The sequence below is a fragment of the Patagioenas fasciata genome, chromosome 3, assembly GCF_037038585.1.
Source record: "Patagioenas fasciata isolate bPatFas1 chromosome 3, bPatFas1.hap1, whole genome shotgun sequence".
Taxonomy (NCBI): Eukaryota; Metazoa; Chordata; class Aves; order Columbiformes; family Columbidae; genus Patagioenas; species Patagioenas fasciata.
Genome location: NC_092522.1, coordinates 93,477,734 through 93,499,568, shown reverse-complemented (window position 1 = coordinate 93,499,568; position 21,835 = coordinate 93,477,734). Strand labels below are relative to the sequence as shown.

Genomic DNA, 21,835 nt, shown 5'->3' with positions numbered 1-21,835 from the left:
GGAGAGAAGGCATAAGAGGAACTGTGTTGGGTCAGATCAAAGTTCAGTCTAGCCCAGTGTTCTGTTTTCCACAACAGCCAAAGGTGGATGCTCAGGAGAGAGTATATGAAGGTAAATACATGTAATATATTACCTGTCTTCCACCTTTTACCATGTATTCAAGATCTTCAGCTGGAGATAGTTTCTGTGGGCTTAGAAAATTTTTTGTTCTATGAAGTTGTGTATTTTGCCCCTGAATGCTTGTACCGTTTAGTATCTGCAGCATCTTGTGGGAAAGAATGCCACAATTTAATCTTGTATTGCATGAAAAACTGTTTCCTATTCATCTTTCCCTTGCAAGTCATTATTCTGTAGACTTTTACTGTGTCCTTCTTCCAACTTGCATGTTTATGTCTGAATTTTCATCTATTTTACAATTTCTTAAAGGATAGGCCTGGTAGTAATCAGTTCATAAATATTCTTTCATTCTGCAATGCTTTGCAGTAATCCAAGTCTTTGTTACCTCAAATAAATTAGTATAATCAGCAAATATTATCGTATCAGGATTAACTCTGCTTCCTACATCACGTATGGATATGTCTAATAGTGGTGATCCAGCACAAATTCCTTTAGGACTCCAGTCCTTTTGTGTCTAAACATTCATTCCCACCATCTCTTCCTGTCTTTTAACAGACCTTTGTCCCTTTGCAGCTTATTTTGTTCCAATACCTTTGGCTAGTTATCTTCCTAACCAGCTACATGCCAATGTAACATCCAGGTAACTTATACTAGGCAGAGCTCCGTTGTCCATGTTTTTTCATTTGATTCAGGTAGCTGGTGTTCTTATAGCAACAGGCTGTTCTCCAACATGTCATATTTACTAATTTGTCCACTAATTTGACTCTTTATTATTATAGTTTTGACTGTGTTTTCCGGTACAGATACCAAGTTTACTTGATATCCACAGTTTTCTAGACCACCAGTACTCTTCTTAAAATTGCTGTCACAAATGTCATCCTTCAGTCTGGTACCAAGGCAGTTTTAAAGAAACAGTGCAGGTAATGATCTAGCTGTTTATTTACATCATCAAATTCAATTTTGCAGGTAGTACACCCTGATTTTTTTACTGTCTAATTTTTTGTTGTGGCTGATATTGTGAGAGTACTCATTGGATGTTCAATTCCAGCTCCAGTATTTCTGCTTTGGCTGTTGGCATTGGTAATTTTATGGGATATTGAGATGATCAGGCTATCTTCTAATTATTCAGACCTCTTTTAAGGGATTCTGGTTTTACCACTCTCCTACCACTATTTCAAGCATCTTAGACAGGTTTACACTAGAAGAATTGGAAACTCTTCTGTCTGTGCCTAACGGATAATCTTATTAATGTTAATGTCCTGCACTGGCTACCGTCACGTTTCCTTGCTTGGTTCTCTCAGCAGAGCTGGGCAGTTGTTGAGCAGAAAGGGCAAGAGCTCTGTCCTTCAGGCAAACTGAAGACTGTAGGTTTGTCTTTGCACAGATGAACCAGATGATGAAACTGCTTACTTGACTGCAAGAGAACTGTGTTGTCCTGAGCTTGGAGTAACATGTTATTCCTCATCTGGTTTCAGTGTATGAATGCTGTGACATGAAGACTGAAGATAAATTCTGTACATACGCTATGTATTTGCTTGTGCTCTGCTTTTATATTCAGCCTGTTTTAACTGAGCGGGTGTCAGTCTCTGAAGTTTGCCCTTGTTCATCCCATTTCACGCTGTCAGGAAGTAGCTGCACACATGATAAACTAGCAGGGAGAAAACAACCAGGGAGAAAATTGCTGGTTGTCCTAGAGCTTCCTTGTGTTTGCCTCCGTTGTGTCCTGCTAATTGCATTGGTTCTGCAGCATTTCAGACTGTTCAGAAAGGATATTTCTTTCAGAGAATTCCGATGAATCTCATGTGTGCAACTGTCAGATACAAGACCGTGTCTCATGTGAGCACTCCTCTGGTGTTATACTTTTAGAAACTTAGTGTTTTAACCACACAGATTTGCTTTACATATGTCATCTAATGTCTCTACTTGCAATCCACAGCTCAATGTTATTTACAACACAAAACACACTGATCGGAGGCTCAGATCTGTCCGAAAACAAGAAGCCTTTGACTTGAATGTTGATGTAAAGGATGACAAAGATGATAAAAACCATTTGACTTTGAATGTGTGCACAAGGTAGGTAATTCAATTGGAATATCTCATAGACATCTTTGTCTGTGCAGCTTTTAAATTATTTAAAATGAGCCAAGCTATCCATTTGTTTGGGTTGATTTACTAATGTGTGGCATATAAATGTATAACTGTGACTGGAGATTGGTCCTCTAGGTGACACCATCATACAAATAATCAGCTATAGTGAATATGATTTCAGTACACAAAGAATTGATTGAATTTGGGAAATAGCCAGCAAGCACAAAGCCACAGCCCTGTTTTTATGTGTTTCTGGTAACCAATTCAGTGATACAGATGGTGAGCAGGGACACTAGAATACATGTGAGCTCTTGAAATAGAATGGGCTTGCTCTCTCTTAAAGTTTTCTATGAAGTGTCAACAGCTTTCTAAAGTCTAGCACAAACTCCTGACATATAAAGGGCTTACATGATGAGTCTGGGATAGGTCTTGGCTGAGCATTCTGATTTTCCAACTAAGACCTTTGGCTCAGGAATACAGACATGAAGGGTTCCATCTCTCTGGGAAAGCTCTAGGGTGATGATGTTTTACTTGCAAAGTGCTCACAGGATAGAGGAAAATCTAGTGGCATTATAAAACTGCCACAGTATTTGGAACATTAAGATACATCGACTCTTGTCATGGAAAGTGAACTGGTATAAGTTCTTGTAAGTCTGTGTTTCTATTGTTTAGGCTGAGACTTCATCTCTGCTTGCTTGGCTTAATAGACTAGTCATCCTATTCATTTATCCCCTATGTATTTTATACAATATATGTGTTATCTATATTCAATTCCTGAATTAGTTTAAAGTTGATCTACTTATAATCTTTACAACAGGATGTGGCTTTCTGGTACAGAAAGCAAAGTAGGCAAATACAGAAGGACTGCTGAAATCTCAAGCAGTTTAGCTAGCTGTGAGTATGAATAGCCAGGTAACAGAGGCTGAAGATTTGCATTTTTTTTCTTATCTAATGTTCAGAATATTCTTCCTTCTTTCAATCAGCTTGATAGTGATTTGCCATGGTCATCTCAACTGGGTATCATTTATGATGCTGGAACAGATGATGTCTCATTCAAATTGAACCAATTCTTGGTTAGAGGAGCCAAGTCACTGTCTGGGAGACAAATATCCAGGGGTGCCAGTTTCTTCTCTCATCAGTCTTGTGGCCTGCAAACCATTTTTAGGCATGGGAAACTGATTGCTGATGATTCTACTAACCTCCTTGTTTATACTTTCTGCCTACCCTAGCTTGGTGTTGTTTTCTCCTCCTTGCATCATCTATGAGAGGGTCTCACATAGATCTCATACTGCTGAAGAGCTGAAAACATAAAATTCAGCTCAAAACATTCTCAGTTCTCTTTGGGTACAGGTTGCATCTCTCTCTTTCCTTCTTTCTTCTCTTTCCTTCTTTCTTCTCTTTCCTTCTTTCTTCTCTTTCCTTCTTTCTTCTCTTTCCTTCTTTCTTCTCTTTCTTTCTTTTTTCTCTTTCTTTCTCTCTCTCTCTTTTTCTCTGTTGGTTAACTGTTGGTGTTTTGGTAGCACCCTAGGCTGGCTAGACATCTTGGCTATTTTCTTCCCCTCTTATTGGTAATTATGCAGAAATAATTACATCCAGTTCCAATTCAGTTATTTGTTTTCAATAGCAGCTACTTTGGCACAGCAAATCATTCAACAGATGGTTTCATTTTTTTCTAATCTCATGAGCCAACTGAAGTCAGCATTTGTGGTATATTTCTTTCAAAGTCATATCTGTGTTCAATCAGCCATGCTGCCTGGCTTCACAGTGTTGCTTTGAGAGCAAGTCTTCCCTTTTTTTAAACCATCCAGCTCTACAAATAAATAGTTTTATTCAATTACTTTCAACTACTGTCAGGCATTCAAAATGAGGACTGGGGAGACTTCTAGTACAACAATAATCATTTACCCTCTATGCCAAGATGGGGGGAAACCTCTTCTGCCACCTACTTTATTTAAAGCAAAACAATCTTTTGCAGGTCATTTAAGAATCACTTGTAGCACAGAACACCATAAATGTATTTTGATAGTTCTGTTGTGCACCATAGCATGTAAAGCTTGCTCAACAGAGCAAAGCTTTCTAGTCAAGCATCTGATTCACATATTGGAAGAAGATGTAATAATAAGCATTATTTAGGAAAAAAAACAAGGAACTCAACTTATTAAATCTTTTTCCAAAACTGGATGAATAACATGGCTATGCATTTTAAAACTGGAGCTTTGAGAAATAATATAATGATTATTTTCTTAATGGAACTATCGATTTATGTGAAGGAAGTGTGAAAAGATTTGGGAGACTTTTTTGTGTATACCTTTATCTTGCCCCCCAAAAATGAATAAAAGCAAAAAAATGCATCTATTGGAGGAAATCTGTATATTTTAGTTCAAGAGTTCCTACAGTGCTTTCTTAATTGTTTTGAAACGTGTTTAATTGCAATATTTCCTACATATTTGTGAGGTACACCTGCACTTATAGAAGCCAATGGAAAGCTCCTACTGGTGTCAACGTAGTCTCTTGTATGAATTATGTACTGTAGGTTTCTGAGGGCTGAACCTGCTTTTGCATATGTGATTGAAATTATCATGCAGAATAATAGAGAAATCAATTATCTCTTTACTATTATAAATTTTCTTATCAGCATTTTTTTCCATTTGTTTCTTAAGTATTCCAAAGCATTATTGTTTCCATAGTTGGGATTTAATGATCAAACAGTTTCTTTGGAGGGTGGACTACTGTATGTCTAGTAAAAGTTTTTTTGTCTCTGTGTTTTGAAAAGGTACTTGGGTTCTGGCACAGCTCCCAGTAGTGGTATGGTCCTCATGGAGGTTGGCTTACTCAGTGGTTTCTCAGTGTCGCCAGATTTCATTCCATTAGACAATACAGTTAAGAAGATGGAAAGGGACAATGGAAAAGTCAACCTATACTTAGACTCTGTAAGTTGAAAATAACAAAGAAATGTGTTTGTAGTGATGTTAATCTTGACTCTGACATTGTTTGGTTTAAATTAGGAAAGACATTATGATTGTATTATTTGGGGAAATCAACATCTTTGAATTAATAGCTCCACTGTTTTTTAGTGAGACTTGTTGGATAGGTACAACTCAGTCATATTTGTAATGAGTTTCCAGATTAAGTCTCTCAAAAATCATATATAAGAAGGCAGAGATTTCAATAAGTCTGTAATTTGGCCAAAATGTCTATAAATGTGATAATCATCTTTATATGCATCCTGAGTCTAAGTCTTTAGAACTGAAGACGACTACCACTGAGCTAGAAGCCCTTAGTTCTTCCATGAAACCATCTTCACCTGGGTTCTCAGGATGTTTCTCTTCTGTTCTTCTAGCTAAATGAAACACAGGTTTGCGTGGATATTCCGGCTGTGAGAGACTTTAAAGTGGCAAATATCCAAGATGCTTCAGTGACTATATTGGATTACTATGAACCTAGTAAGTGTCAGTCATTCCAAATAGATTTTAGAGATTCTGAAGTACAAAAAGAAGTTTATTTTCATGGAAATAGGACAAATTTCAGTGACAAAAAACCCACATTGCACTGAAATTAATTTTTTTTCATTGAACTACAGCATTTTTGACATTGACATGCCATATTTTCTAACCAATGGTAGTATTTTTCCATATACATTTACTGTCCTAATGGGTTGGTTCCACAGCTGGTGTGAATTGTCATAATTTAATTGTCAGCTGGTATAAATTGGCTTCGATCTGGACCAATGTGTTCCCAGAGCTATCAAAATGAAGCAGCAACTTCACTGTGGTTCATTTACCAAGTTAATGAATATGTTTCAAGTAGATTTTCCATCTGTTTATTTTTTAAAACTATTGAGTCCTTTACAGGAGAAAATGCTAGTGTTTTTTATTTCTATAGTTATGTAAAAATGATGTAGATGGGAAAAACAGCTTCAAAGTTGCTTTTTATCATTATTATTTTTTATTCATATAGAGTGTGTTTTGGAGAAAGGCAGCAATGTACAAAGCTTTTGGGCAAAATGAAAAGCAAAGAAAGATTACAAGCTGCTGGAGAAGATACTAGACAGATTTTGTTACACCAGCCAGCTGAAATATTATTTAAGATTTGGGCTTGTTTTGAGATAAGGTATAACAAAGTTGTATAGGCAATTTTCTTCATGTTGGTTTGTTTTAGCACAAGAGAGAAGACAATCAAATATGCTATGAGGTGTACTTAAGCTACATGAAGATCACATTTTTTCTATGTAGGCTGAAATGTTTGTTCAATTGCAGTTTAAGCTAAAATAGAAAATTAGCAGATTTAACTAAAGTGTCTATTAAACTCAAGCATGTTTTAAGTCCTAGTGGCTTAACGAATTAATTTTTATTTGAGACAAACATACAACACTTAAAATCTATTGCCAAAATGAATTTACATGTGCTTCAATGACTACAAGAAGAGCTCAGGACCTATTTTTTTGTAAGAATGCTGTTAGATAGGCTAACAAATATGTGTATTAAAAAGTCACATATAAATGCACGTGTAAATACTTTTTTTAAACAAATTTAAAAGGCTTTAACTTTGAGAAAAAAGATTGCTTCAAATATTATTTTACAAGACACCATTCCTATTACCATGTAGCACAGGTATATTATTGGTCAACATATACACATATGTCATGATTCTGAGTTCTTCTGAGAAAACTCCTTCCCAATACAGGAACATGCTTTTATTTTAATCTATTATTTTCCATCACTCTCAAGCTGCAGATGTATATTTTATGTGATGGTGACAGTCAGAATCCTGTCATATTCAGAGCTGGATATCTTAGGAATCATCATGCTCTGGCATTTACCAAAAAAGCTATGTCTCTGTGGCAGATACTACAACTGGCGTAGGTGTAAGAGCTGGCTTGGATGCCAATACAGCAGTGCCAGCAAGGAGATCTGCCAGGGTTAATATTAATATATGCAGCTCCTCAACATATCCAAATGACTGCTGCTTCTCTTACCTAACTTAGTTCAGAGGTAGTTGGGTGTCGCTGTTGGGTAAGCATTTTGGCCAGTAAAGATGTATCTTTTATTTTATTTTTTAAAATATCTTGAGACTGAATATCATTTCAGTTAAAAAATACTACTGATAAAAAAAGAAATTGCAGTGTCCCTAGTTGTAGTGAAAACCTTCAAACCAAAAAACCCTCTATAGACGGCTTTGCAAAAGCTTGTTCTGTAATTACCATGCATTGATGTTTTTGAAATGAATATAATTTTCCAGATTTCTAGTCCATTTGGCTGTGTAGCAACCCTTAAGGGGATGGGGAAGCAAAATACAGGAGCAGGAGCTAAGTGAGGTGGGCAGTCCCAGATTCAGAAACCTGAAGCTCCCAGACATAATATTAAGAGAGAAAGCATCAGTTATGAGAGACCCAGCTCTTAAATGTCATAGCCAGTAACCTGCCAGGTAAAGATCCCAATTCCTTTGTCATGGGGGTTGGTCTGTAGGTAGGGGCAAAATTCCTTTTAAAGCATTTGATGAAGGTTTGTGAACAGATTGAGTCCAACAGCTGAGATCAAATTCTTGAAAGTGTGCCTCTCACCAAGCATTTTCCTGAATGTGCTGAAAACATTTTGATGTTTTGAGAGAAGAACAAAAATTAATGCTCAGGCTTAAACACCCACTCTAGGAATTATTTTGCAGTATGTGAGCTTAGTGTGTCCTTTAAAAATGCTTTTTTGTGAAGCTAATTTGTCGGTCGCTTCTCAGAAATTCATTAGCTAATGTGAACTAACCTTTCTGAACAGGGAGAAGAGCAGTGAGAAGCTACAATTCAGAAGTAATGCAAAGTATAACCCCTTGTGACTTCTGTGAAAGCGATTGCAGTCTTTGCCATCGAGATGGTTCTCCAGCCTTGCTCCAGCACTCTTCGTTGGTCTCCTTGTTCTGTGTGCTGTTTGTCCTTCACGTAAAATTGCTGTGTGGTTGGATGCTGTAAAAGGAAACAGATTATGGTTCCCATCTAAGGTTTCCATAAGTTATCCAAAGAAAATTTTATGTTCAGATACCAGCCTGTCTTTAGTGATTACAGTGACCAAACTCCTGCTGTGTTCAGGGAGAGCTGGGCTGGCCCATATGGTACATTTCTGGCTGTGCCAGAAAACTTCTTTAAGTGTCTGCTGGAAAAACTTTCCAAGTGTTCGTTTCATACTGAAGTTACTTTCTGAAGAAACACAGACTTACTGAGAAAGCAGTCTGAGAAAATAGAAACCTAGCTCCACATTCCCACTGCCTTTCTACCCCAGCTTTCAATTGTTCTTGGTTTTTAGGGATGAATGTTAGTTTACCTTGCTTTTCTGAAACACTCTCTGCTTCTCCATAGGGGTGTTGGTAAGCAGAGCACTGGGAGCTTGGTATCAGGGCTCACTTTTTTCTGTTCTGCAGTCATGACACTTAACATTAATATTGAATTTCACTGTATACTCTCATGGGGAACAACATGAAAAATAAAAGAAGCTGGCTTCAGAGCAGATCCAAGAGCCAAAAAGTGCTGTATTCACGAACTGCTGAACACTCCAGAAAATTGTCAGTCTTTTTTTATCATTACAGAGAAGCTACGTGGATTTTTTGCCAATTCATAAGCTAATCATGTTTGAAAATGAGGCCTCAGGATATTCTCATGCATTTTACTCTGAAAGGCTTTTACTGTAAATGTATCAAAGATGGAATCAGTGTTTAAGACTTCGTTTTTACAGGGTTATTCAGAAACAAACCTAATTCTCTTTCCATGTGAGAATGCTGATGTCCACAGGCATATTTGTGGCCAGCAGGATGAAGGTTGCATTGATCCTTTTCTGGTGTTTGGAAGTCTTCTAGAAATGTCACTCTGGGGCATCATTTATATCTTGCATTTCCAGTGTTACCTCATCAATGATTTAAGTGGCATAACCCTAAAGAGCTGTTTCCCATTCTCTGTGCTGTGTCAGCTGCTTGGCCCTGGATGCCATCTCTGCACGAAACTCCTGCTGTTGGTTGATGGGAGAGGTTTTTAGGAGATGTAGGCTGCACATACGTTCAGTCCAGCAAAAAAATGGACATGCTTGCTGAACTTTAAGCAAATCTGTGTGCGCTTAAGTGCTTTGCTGAAGTGGGATGGAGGAGTGAGACGGTGAAAAGCAGCAGGCACTTTTACACCCAAACCTGCTCTTTGCACATGGGGAGAATTACAGGTCTCTATGAATGCAGAAATGTGTGAGCTTGGGAGCTCTTCCTTCCGGAGTGTATAAACATCTTCCCTGTCTGGCAGATGATTTATTCTTCTTGAACACTGCCTGTGATATCTAATGCTTACTTCTTTTTGATAAGGAAGCCAAGCTGATAACATTCCTAGTTACTAAAATGAAGTTAATAGCTGTCATGCTGACTAACAGAGGTGGAAATTTTAAGGCTATTGATTCCCTTTCTTTCATACCTTTTTGAGACGGAGTGTGTACATGTGCACATTTAATAATATGGCAGTCACTTTCCTTGAGCAATTCCAAACTTTTTTTCAAATTTTGCTACTGCTTAAAATGTATATTTTGTATTTTATGCTCATCTATACTTTTGTTCACAAAGGAAATTAATGCATGGTAGCATGGAAAGAGGCCTGAACTTCCTGAACTGGGTGCCTTTTAACACCGAGGTATATGTTTAGGTGGGGTTATTTGTTTTACTTTAGCTATATTTAGAATTTACGATGTTTTTCACAAACTTGGGGTTCTGTTCAGTCTCTCTGGCAGAGCTTAGGCCTGATTCTTTGTAGTCAGTCCATTATTTTCACTTCTCTTTGGCGCACTTTGGATCCAGCCCTTTGAATAGTTGGTTAGTGCCTTACCATGAGTGCCTGTGCTCCTCTGGCCCACATGAAGCAATACTGTATTTATTGAAATCCAAAGCACTGCTTAGTCAATAGGATGCAGGATCTGACCCTCTGTAAGTCATGCCCTTGGTTACACAGGTCCGAAGCTCATATAATAGAAACCAAGATACAAACTGAAAAGTGTCTTTGTGTCTCAAATCCTTTACTCCTATATGGAAGCACAAATTGAATTGTGTCAGATCTGGAAAACATTTGCACTCTAAACTGGGATGTGTTTTGTGTGTGTTTGATTTCTTGGTGAACTATGAAAGCAGGTCATCTTTTGTGCTTGGGGCCAGCAGCCTTGATATGTGATTTGCCACCATTCAATAATTTCAAGAATCCAAAACTCACATACTTTCCGTTTTTACTACATGCAGAACTTCTAAGAGAGGCATTGATATCTGATTAATGTTAGGATAAAGAGGCTTATTTTCTAGACAAGATGTACTGGAGATGATAAACTACTCCTTTGCGGTAGATAGTAGGAATAAGCTAATTTTAAATTGCAGGCAGTCCCAGCTTCCTGAATATCCTCCAGAAAAATGGATTTAAACTGCTCAGCCTATTTTCAGACAGTGCAGCTTTTATTAGTATTCCCTTACATTTGTTTTTGAGACAAACAACACATGTTTTTAAATGACTCTTGGCTGCCTTGCACACCCTACTAAGAAGTATCAGTTATAATGTACCATGTCATGGAAATTATCAGAGTCAGTGAAAAAATATCCTCTTTTATTTTGCTTTTTAACTATACAACAGGCAAATCATTACAGACATCCAAATCTGCCTCTGTACTAAGCTATTTGAAAGGAACAATGTACATTGTATGACTTTGAACAAATATTTACACCAGGTAGCCTTTAACATTCCTACACTGATGCCTTCAGTCACTTTGCAGTTGCAAGTAGTGCTTTGGAGGAGCTGCAGGGGATAGATTTTGTATTGTATGTTGGCTGGGAATAGAACAAAGGAAAGGGAATATTATGTGATATAGTGACTCTTTTTTTTTTGTTTTCTTCATCGCTATATAGGAACCTTTACACAAACTCTCAGCATAGGTATTTTTCCCACTGCTCTGTAAAGTCAGATTTTGATGTTAGAGGGACCATGTTCCCACTGAAGTTATTAGAAAGTCTTTTAGCAAAAGTTTTTGGGAACCCTTTAGGAGCAAAGTCTTTAAGGAGCTTTAGGGAGTGGTGCTAAAAGCAGTTCGGAAAAGGTATTTCGTGATGAAATCTTCACGTTGCATTGCCTGAACATTTCCATGTGGTTGCTGTTGCTATGAAATCTGAGCATTCGATGGTACTTTTGGTGCCCTTTTCAGCCACATGTCAACGGACACGGTCTGTGCAGTGCCATCAATACACTATTAAAGCAGTAAGGAAGTAGCTGTTTATTTAGGACTGAGCTTAAAACAAAAACATAACACCTTTTAAAGGATCTCTTCCTCCAAATTCTACATTTGCTGTCATCCATGATCTTAGCCAAGGTTTTCTCTACAGGTTTCTCTGTGGGTGACATCTAGAAATCTGTATCAAAACCCGATGTGCAGAACGGGGAACGCTTGTCATGTGCTGAGTGCTGCTGAATGGGTTTGCAGCACCTCCCAGTCTGGCTGTGGGGTCCGCTCGATGGCTGGTTTGGCTCCCCATGTGGCAGGAGCTTGTGGCTTGTGCACATCAATGGCATGTGATAAAAGGGGGAATTAGCCAGGCTGGTGCAGGAGAAACAGAAGAGCCAAGGTCCAACATTACATGCTTCTCTCTTGGCTTGAAAGTCACTATTGAAAATCAGACCTACAATTCAAAAATTGGTTTTATTCAGTTTTCAAAATATGATCCTAGCAATATTTCTCCAAATGAGTTGTTCATGTTGGTATGAATATTGACAATATTTGGTTTAAGCAGATTCCTGTAGAAGGCATATATATGTACATAGCCATTATATAAGCTCCAGTGTACTACAGTGTGCAACATATGTGCAATTAAAAACATACAAGATCTTCACAGAATGCCCAAACGTACAACACTGTGTGATGTTCTATTTTGCAAAATATAGTTAGGTTTTTAGGAAAGGTTTTTAGGTTTTTAGGAATGCAACTGGTGCCTAGTGACATCATTTTTCTATCGCAAACACCAAGCAAAGAGTACAAAATCACCCACATTATTAAATGTTAATTGTAATGGCCACTATTTTTCTATTATAGCTGTTTTTCTACCACAAGTCTTCACGTAGTGAAACATCTTTGTGCTTAGTCCTTTAAATACGGATGAGTATTATGAAATTAATTTTTTTCACTAGTAATTTATATGTAAAAATTTAACAACAGTTATGTGGTCAGGTCTTCTGAGTTATTATTAGATTTTCCTTTTCCCCATGTAAAAATATTTTACTTCAGTGTTGTTTGTCAGTTTATTCTATTTTTGTGTGCCACTTGGAAATATCATTGCACTAATGCTATTCTATGCAACAAAGTCCGACAGTGAGGTGTATTAGATCAATCCAGTGATATTCATAATGTATAGCTCTTTCTTTTCAGAAGTGTAGGAGCATTAATTGCTCATGTGCTACACCAGAACTCCAATGTTAAGATTTCTCTTTAATTTCAAATCATACGTTTTATTTCTGTATTTCTTAGTGGCTTCCCAAAAGCTCAATCAGCCTTGCTCAGATCTTATGATATTATATTATGAATTGATTTTTTTTGTTGTGGTTTTCAGGATTGTTAGGGTGGGAAGGATACTAATATGGGGAAGAAAATGTAAAAATGCTGGCTCAAAGGAGCTATCATATAAGCAGGTGTAATGTACCATGCATTAACTGTCCTCCTGGCTATTGCATCTCTTATTTTTATCTTCTTTTATGAGGTCTTAAGCAATTTGAACTAAAATTTTGACTGCCTTGACACGTAGTCAGGTTCCCACTTTGATCTAGTTTAGAATCATGATGTTTTCCACTTTTGATCAAATCAGAAATGATAGAAAAAGAATGCTTTTATGAGCTATTTTGAGCAAACAGAGGTGAACTAACATGCCAGCTTTACAACTTGCTTCTGCCTTTTTGAATAATAAATGTTAAGGAACTAGACTGTTTTGCAGGATTTTGGAAGATTATAATTGATTTATTTTTCTTCAAATAAAGTTTGCAATTGCTATTTTTGAATTCTATTCAAGATGACTTTTAATAATGTATGTCTAATGTTTGCTTGTTTAATAATGGATCTATAGTAGATCACGGTTTCAGTACTGTGTTGACTACTGCCTCTGTGACACAACCTTTCCCTAATTCTTCTCACAAGTCTCCTCTTGCCATTCCTCCTGCCTGCCCATGCAAGAACTTACTGGCCTGTTTCAGCTTCAAGGTCAGGTTCTGCACAGCCTTGCCCACCTCTTCTACCCTGACCTCTCAGTGGTCTTGCCCATGAGCTCAGCAACCATCCTCTAGCTGATGTCTCACAGATCTACCCTTTCCTTCAGAGCTGAAATCCTTTTTGTTATGAAACGGAAATCACGTTTAGCTGAGCTGATCGAATGCTTGCTATGATGAGAGATCTGGCTGGATGGATGAGGGGAAACAATGGATGTTTATCTGGACTTCAGTAAGGCTTTCTCTTATAACATCCTTGTGGCTAAGCTGATGAAGTATGGGCTAAATGGGTTGGCACCGATGTGGACCAAAAACTGTCTGAACAGCTAGACTCAAAAGAGTTGTGATCAGCAACACAAAGCCCAGCTGCAGAGCAGTCGGTAGTGCTGTACCCTAGGGGTCCATGCACGTATGATGCTTTGCATGCTCTTATGTGCACTTATAAAGCAAGTAATGCAAAGGCAGTCACCAACCAGCTCCTACCAGCAGACCAATGCCCAGTCATTCTGTGAGCAACAGCTATTTCAGAAAGTACCTCTGGTTTTATTGCTGAGCATGACATTATATGGTATGGAACATCCCTTGGGTCAGTTGGGGTCAGCTGTCCTGGCAGTGTCCCATCCAGCCCCTTGCCCACCCCCAACCCACTTGCTAGGAGAGCAGCATGAGAAATGAGAAGGCCTTGATGCAGCTAAAACATCGTTGTGTTATCAATACTGTTGTGGTTACAGTGACAGATCTGCAACACAGCATCATATGGGCTGCTGTGAAGAAAATTAACGCTAACCAGCCAGATGAGTTCACCTGCAAACTCCTCCAGCAGGTCTGCTGGAAGTATCTTAAGAGCCATCAAGTTAAATAAGTTCAGGGGAGAGATGAGGTATGCCTGTAAGGGGAAGAAAGTGTTAGTTATGAATGACCAGCGCACCCTTTAGCTTCTCTAGGGAGTGACCAAAGTCCTTGGCATGATATGGACAGTGCTGGGACTCCATCGGATGCAGAGCAGCCCCTGTGCGAGACATGCCCCGTGAGCCATGGAGCTGCTTCGTACAGGAACCACCTTTGTGGTAAGATATTTTCCCTGTGAAAAAAGTGTAATCTAACACAGCCATAACTTACCTCCGAGTGTACTGAGACTAAGTACAGCTGTACTTACCTGGGCAAAGGAGAAGTTAAAACCTCATGCATCAGAGTTTAAGCTAGACTTGAACTGTGAGAGGTTAAGAGTGAATTTGTTGTAATAAAGAGTATTGTGCAGCTAGCTTTTCATACCTTTTTTCGGAATCATTCTGCATTGGGTTTGCGTGGTCATGTTTTGGAAGGGGTGGGGCTACAGGGGCAGTTTCTGTAAGAAGCTGCTAGAAGCTTCCCCTGTGTCTGACAGAGTCAGTTCCAGCTGGCTTCAAGACAGATCATCTGCTGGGCATGGCTGAGCCCATCAGTGGTGATGGTAGCACCTCTAGGGTAACATAGTTAAGAAGGGGAAAAAAAACCCCAAACACAACTACGCAACAGCAGCTGCAGCCAGTGAGAGGAGTGAGGATACGTGAGAGCAACAACTCTGCAGGCACCAAGGTCACTGCAGAAGGAGGGGCAGGAGCTGCTCCAGGCACTGGAGCAGAGATTCACCTGCAGCCAGTGGTGAGGCCGGTTGTCCCCCTGCAGCCCATGGAGGTCCATGGTGGAGCAGAGGTCAACCCACAGCCCATGGACGACCTCACACTGGCTCTGGTGAATACATGAAGGAGGCTGTGACCCTGTGGGAAGCAGGATCAGGCTCCTGGCAGGACCTGTGACCCCACAGGGGATGCACGCTGGAGCAGTTCATGAAGAACTGCAGCTTGTGGGAAGGAGTCACATTGGAGAAGTCCATGGAGGACTGTTTCCTGTGGGAGAGGCCCCACGCTGGAGCAGTGAAGAGTGTGAGGAGTCCTGCCCCAAGGAGGAAGGAACGGCAGAGACAATGTGTGATGAAGTGATCGCAACCCCCATTCCCCATCCCTCTGCTCTGCTGAGGAGGAGGGAGGTAGGGAAACTGGGAGTGAAGTTAAGCCCATGAAGAAGGGAGGGGTGGGCAAAAGCTGTTTTAAGATTTAGTTTTTATTTCTCATTATCCTACTCTGATTTGATTGGCAATAAATTAAATTAATTTTTCCCCAAGTCTGTTTTGCCCATTACAGTAATTGGTGAATGATCTCTCTCTGTCTTTATCTCAACTGACAAACCTTTTGTTATATTTTCTCTTCTCTGTCCAGCTGAGGAGGATAGTTATAGAGCAGCTTTGGTGGGCACCTGGTGTCCAACCATGGTCAACCCACCACACATCCTCTTCTGATTTCACTACTGGACATGTTTCTGCTGTTATTCTCTATAAAGCAATCCCGAAGCACTTCTAGTGTGAGGATCTCTGGATGGAACTGCCACTTGCTTATCATCCTCTTCTGGGCTTTGAAAACCTTAACACAACTGGCAGTTGCAGTGGAGAAAGGATTGTGCAGGTTTGGCAGATCTTTTGAAGCCCCAGAAGGGGAAGTTACATTGAGTCAAGTTTCACAAGGATGTGTTGGGGTCCTATTTGGAAAGCTAGAAAGGAGCCTTACTAAATTTGCAGGCAGCAAGATATTGACTGGGGGAACTTCCAGCACTGCAGAGACCAGAATTCAAACTGGCTTTGACAAAATGCAAAAATGCTCTAAAAGCCTCAACTCCACTTTTAACTGAGATAACATCAAAGCTCCATGCTCATGAAAGACAGTGCTCAGCTGCACAGATGCAAACTGGGGAATGATAAACAAGGTAAGAATTCTGCAAAAGAAAAGCTAGGATGCAAATGGATCATTTACTGGATGCTGGCCAAGATATTGTATCTGACAACGTTTGTCAAGCTATTGCAAAATGATCAAATATGCTCTGTTGTGTAAATAGGAGTGTTGCCCGAAAAGCAATGCTTTCCCCAGCCAACAGGGCTGCAGCCTCAGCTGGAGCAGCTGCTCCGATGTGGGCACAGCACTCCAGGGGCAAGGGGCTGTGAATGGAAATGGCAGCTGAATAGATCAAGGATGTTGCAGATGAGACGTATGAGGAAGGGGTTAAAGAAAGCAGTGGTTTGACCAACAGAACAGATGGCAGAGGCTAACATGATAACAGATTATCATAGGAGTTATTATAACAGTAGTAAAAGTAGCAAAGAGATTTAAATAGAAGCAATGAGCATTTAGTGTAGATATTACTGAAAAGAGTCAAAGCACCTTGAATACTTAGATTTCTGAAAATAGCTTGTAGGTTAATTAATATAACGGAAGCCTCAGTTATGAAATCCAACTGGAATGAAGGATTGAAGCTGAGGGACTGCAAAGCCTGACAATGGGGCTTTTAGGCAGTTTGGTACAGAAGAGCTGGGAACGCCTGTACTGAACTGGCAGACTGAGAACAGCCGATGTAAGATGTTATGGGAATTCATGGAGGAGCTGTTGGAGATCTGCCTGGGACATGGACGTGGTTTCTCTGTATCCCTGACATTCTCATTCATCCGGGTCCAGAATCCGATCATTGGCTTTAGTTCCGTAAGGCCATAGCAAGTACTTGAATAAACAGTCGCATAGCAGCATAGACTTATTTAGATGCAAAACTTGCTTTGTGTTTATATTCCTACTGGCAATTTACATTTAGTTTTTGTGTTGTGTTTTAGGTACTGTTTGTTGCATTTGGTATCCTGTTTTATTTTCTTCATTTGCCTTCAGTTTAAGTCTTATGAAATCCATACTGCTGATTCCTTCCAAACTGACTACAAGGATTACTTTGTAGTTTTACCTTATATTTTGTGCAGTTTTATGAACTATTGTCTGCCATAAACTCCCAGCTGATACATGATCAGATTAATAAACCTAGAAGTGTGTCTTCTAGGCCAACACTTTTATTACGGTAACTGAGAATGCAATAAAACTGATTCACTCTTCATGAAAGCCTGTAAGAAACGGGAAACCCACTGATTTTATTGCAATGCCGTTCAATATATTTCATTGTTAGAAGAAATTAATAAACAGTTCAATTTTCATTTTAAAATTTGTAGGGTGGTAGATAATAGGAAGTTAATTTTGCAATCTGGTGGGAGGTACTTGGTATTGTGATCTCCAGACTGAGTCACTTATATGGAAATTTGAATTTCAGTTTTGTCAATAGTTGTTTAATATGAAAATATCTTTGTATTAAAGATGAACATAAGGAGAGATTGTATAAACATAACATGAAACAGTGTCTTAAATCAACTTTGGCTGTCAAGTAAAGCATTATATTTAAAATTTTTAGTTTCAGTATTGATATTGCCCCCAAATAAAGCAAACTGGGAAGATCAGACCTGTAGACTACAGACCAGTTCCTAGAAAGGTGATTTTGGTGCAGGCTACAAGATGAAATGTAGAAGCATCCAGAGCTGAAGTGCAGGTATTGGTGTAAACAAACCATCTTTACCTACACGAGCAGTCCTGGAAGTGTCAGGCAGGTGCATGTTTCAGCGGTAAAGAAGTGTTGATGTCTTTCTTTTTCTCTGGTCCATGGACACCTTTAAAAGACCTGTGACCACCTGCGGAGGAAGCGCAAGTTGGTGGTGCTGGCTTTCACACCTCAATGTCCCCTGCCCTGTGCTGGGACAGCACACGTCTGTCTGGCTCTCGCAGCGCATTCATGTCTTGAAACCAGCTGGGACCTCAGGCACAGCTACTTAGGCAAGAGAGGATTTTCATATGTCTGGAACAAAGAATGAGAAATTGCATCCCTAATAAAGAGGAATAAAATGATATAAAAAAAGAGCCTCTTGATCTGATTCATAACAGGCGCCTACCAGGGAGACTCTGGATTTCCCTGTGGATTCTTCTGGCTTGTGTTGATGGAAAGGGAGGACCGGGCTGAGGGATACTTTAGGTAAGTGGATAGACTTTTTTTTTTTTTAAGAGATGAACGCTTATTAAAATGCTGGATCAAGGGGCAGGAATAGTAATGTAAGCACATGTGGAAATAATGTACTGAGAAAACTCTGTGGTTTCATATGGAGAAAAAGAGAGCAGCCAACTCTAGATCACTGCACAACTAATTAAGCCAGAGATCTCACTGTACATTGTATTCTAAGTTCAGTACAAGAGCATGTATCAGCAAGGTTCCATATGATTTTTGCTTTATAGGTTACAGTTTGATTTCAGGAATGACCTATGCATCATCACCATGGTGACCATTTGAAGATGAATAGCTTGGCTGAATGTTAGATGAGAGTCAATATGATTCATTTGTCTCGTTCCTGTGCATGATCAGTTGTTCACATGCTGCTCAGGTCTGTTGCTTCTCCCTTCTTGGTTTAAATTTGATCTAGTTAGAATAACAAAAATATGAACACTTTTAATGTTTAACAACACTAAATAATACTGAGACAGTTGTAAGAAGTGAGTTTGCCCTTGTTCCATGTTATGCTTGCTCCAGTTAAAATGGATGCTACAGTTTTCATTATTCCTTCCCTGAATCCATGTTTCCAATTCACAGAGACCAACCACAGTCTAGAAGACTTTTATTACAGGATATGGAATAAGCAAAGCCAAAGAAAAAAGGTGTGAATTCTTTGTCAGGAAGCACAGCGTGTGGTCTCAAAATGGTACCTCTCACCAAAGGAGTGTGAGACATTTAACAGTGCATTATACAGAAAACAAAGACTAGTGTGACCTACTGGGCTATGCCTCAGCTACTTCTCTGGCTTCATTCTTTTTCCACTTACTCATAATACCTTTATTCTTCTACACTTGCAATAAGTAGGACTGCGGTAATGCTGCACAGGGTCAAAGCAGGAAAACTCTCAAACACAAACTGAATCTGCAAGCCCCTCTAGATTAGCACATTTCACCTGACAACCGGTGGGGCAGGTCTGGTTTGCAGGAGGTTCGTACCTGGCCCCTTTTTCCTGAAGGTGATCAAAAAGAAGTTGTGTGAACTGCAGGCAAAACCACGTGCTGCCTTGTGTTCCCCATGCCCGGGTAGCTGCAGGCACAGGGTGACAAGGAGAGGGACAGTGAGCAAAGGTGGCTCCTTGGAGCAAGAGGAGCCTGGCAGGCAGCACTTGCTGTCTGCACTGTCCTGCCCCAATGCCCAGGCATGAGTGTGGCCATATCCCACCTGTGGCAGTGGCCAAATTCTCTGCCAAAAAATGCCTTTGACAATGGGATGTGAGTCTGTCTGAGAGACGTAGGGAAAGATGGCTGTGTGGAAGAAGGAAAAGGAGAAGGAGCAAAACTTCGCTCAGCTGGATGCTGGACTGTTGGTGCTTGATCAATGTCTTTACTCTGTGATAGTGGCAGCAAAAGTAATTCCTCAGGCTGACATTACATGACCTGTTTTGCAGGTCTCAAAACACAGTCCTATGTATTTTGGCCTGAACATGAGTCTCTTGGTCTGCATCATGTGCAGCGTACGTGTAATGTAGAACACTCTGTGAAGGAAGTCAAGGAGCAGGACATGTTAACATAAACAAGCCCGGCAAGAGTCAACAACATCAAGCTGCAGTGGAAAAGGGCAAACACCAGACTCTGATGCGTAAACAAGAGTACATCTTGGGAGACGCGTGACGCCCTTCCACTCCGCAGCTGCTGGGAATGCCACGGCCGTGTTTTGTTGAGGTCTGTGACAGGAAACCAGTGGTCTGGCTGTGGAGCTCCCAGGGCAGACAACAAGGGTTGTCTAGAAAGCACAGCCACCGTGGGAAGGTTAAATTAATTAGGGTTGCTTGAAGCCCCTGGAGGTAGTGGTGTGGAATAAAATGTTTCTCTGTCAGCTGTGTCTAGTTATATCAAAAGCTCTTTAAATGTTGAGGAGAATAATTTGTCTGCTGTGACCATGAGAGGTAAGATTAGAAGCAGGTGATTAAATTGCAGAAAGGAAGTTTCAGTTTAAACATCAAGGAGAACCTTCTTCATAGGACAAACAAACTGTGAGACAGGCTGTTGGGGATGACAGCCTGCTTCTTCAGCAAGGCTGTCTTTAAGACTAATTTAGAAAAACATCTGCTAATGATGACCTGGGTCTGTATGAGTCTATCTAGGTGGTGGAGATGGAATAAGTAATCTCATGGTGACCTTTCCAGTGCTGTTTTATTATGAACTGATATCTGCAAGCTCTGCCACAATGACACAGCATTAGATGGCTTTTGTAAGATGTGCAAGGCATAGTTTTCTGCTGATGCCAATATAAGTGCTGAAAAACTGCTTTGAATTCACCGGAGTTACAGTAGAGTTACATGCTGTAAATGAGAATCCAGCCTGTAATTCCCTCCATAAAGTCAATGCTGATTCTTAAAAGAATAGTGGGATTCACAATATTTGCAGAATGTTACAATCACTCTTGAAAATGCCTCATTGGAAAGTATAGTATCAGACATCCTTTAAGAAGGGATATCAGATACAGAGATCTGAATTTCGGAGTCTTTCAGGAGTTGTCTATAACTAATAAATGTGAGGAGGCAACCAAACTACAGATCTGAGTTACATAACCATACACCAGGTGCCTTGTTCCCAAGACGAGGCTGAATCATATAATAGGTTTTACAGACTTTAAAGCCAAGCTTCTCATTATTATAAAGATGTTTAAATAATATCTTTGTGACTGTGCTGATTACAGCTGTGTTGTTAGATTACAGTGTGCAGATTCAACTTTACAGAGTACAAGCAAGCTATCCAGAGGGTGTTTTCATTAGTGGCTACGATTCTGTGCCAAGCTTTGTCCTCCATATCATATTTCTGATGAACGTTCCTACTTCACCATTTTCTTCCCTGAGGATAAAATAAAAATGCTAGAGGTTACAAAACCAGAAAAATTATACTAAATATGCTGTGGTCATGCAAAAAACCTCACAGAAGGCAAGATTGTGATAACCAAGGTAACAAGAACACTTTTGATTTATAATTACACTTTTCCATGAAACCAGAGCTCATGTTTGCTTGTCCAAACAGAAATTAAACAAATGAACTATTTATGACTGAATTAAGTGCATGCTGAAGGCAGGCTGTTAGGCAGAAGTGCAACTCTACACCTAGTACCTTTAAAATACATCTATAGGTGAGGTTGGCATGGTCCCAGTGCTTCTTATTATCCTATTTCTTGCTGTATGTACAGTTTTGCCATGTTCTAACTGCTGTGGCTGCCTGTGCAAGGGCCTTTGAAGTCCAGGACCCGAATAGTCAGGGCCCTTCTAGGTGGACTTTTGCTTAGGGAACCTCACAAACTTTCTCAATGAGTAGCCCTGCTCTTGCTGTTCCCTGGCACCAAGGTGATGGGAGGAGAAGGCCCCTTATTAAGTGAATACATATCTATCGCATGTAATACATCTACTGAAGTGCTGAAGCACAGTATAGTAAGTAGTTGTTCTATATTTAT

At 39.7% G+C, this 21,835-nt stretch overlaps 1 protein-coding gene across 1 annotated transcript in view; it reads left to right on the top strand.

Moving 5' to 3' along the window:
• The window catches only part of CD109 (CD109 molecule), an 80,005-nt gene extending 66,772 nt beyond the window's left edge, over nt 1–13,233 (top strand). The window contains exons 30-33 of the mRNA XM_065834755.2: nt 2,054–2,190; nt 4,979–5,135; nt 5,546–5,648; nt 7,971–13,233. Coding sequence (XP_065690827.2) covers nt 2,054–2,190; nt 4,979–5,135; nt 5,546–5,648; nt 7,971–8,161 — 588 coding nt within the window. The 3' untranslated portion in view covers nt 8,162–13,233. The remainder of the gene's footprint in view (nt 1–2,053; nt 2,191–4,978; nt 5,136–5,545; nt 5,649–7,970) is intronic.
• Nucleotides 13,234–21,835: the final 8,602 nt, after the last annotated feature.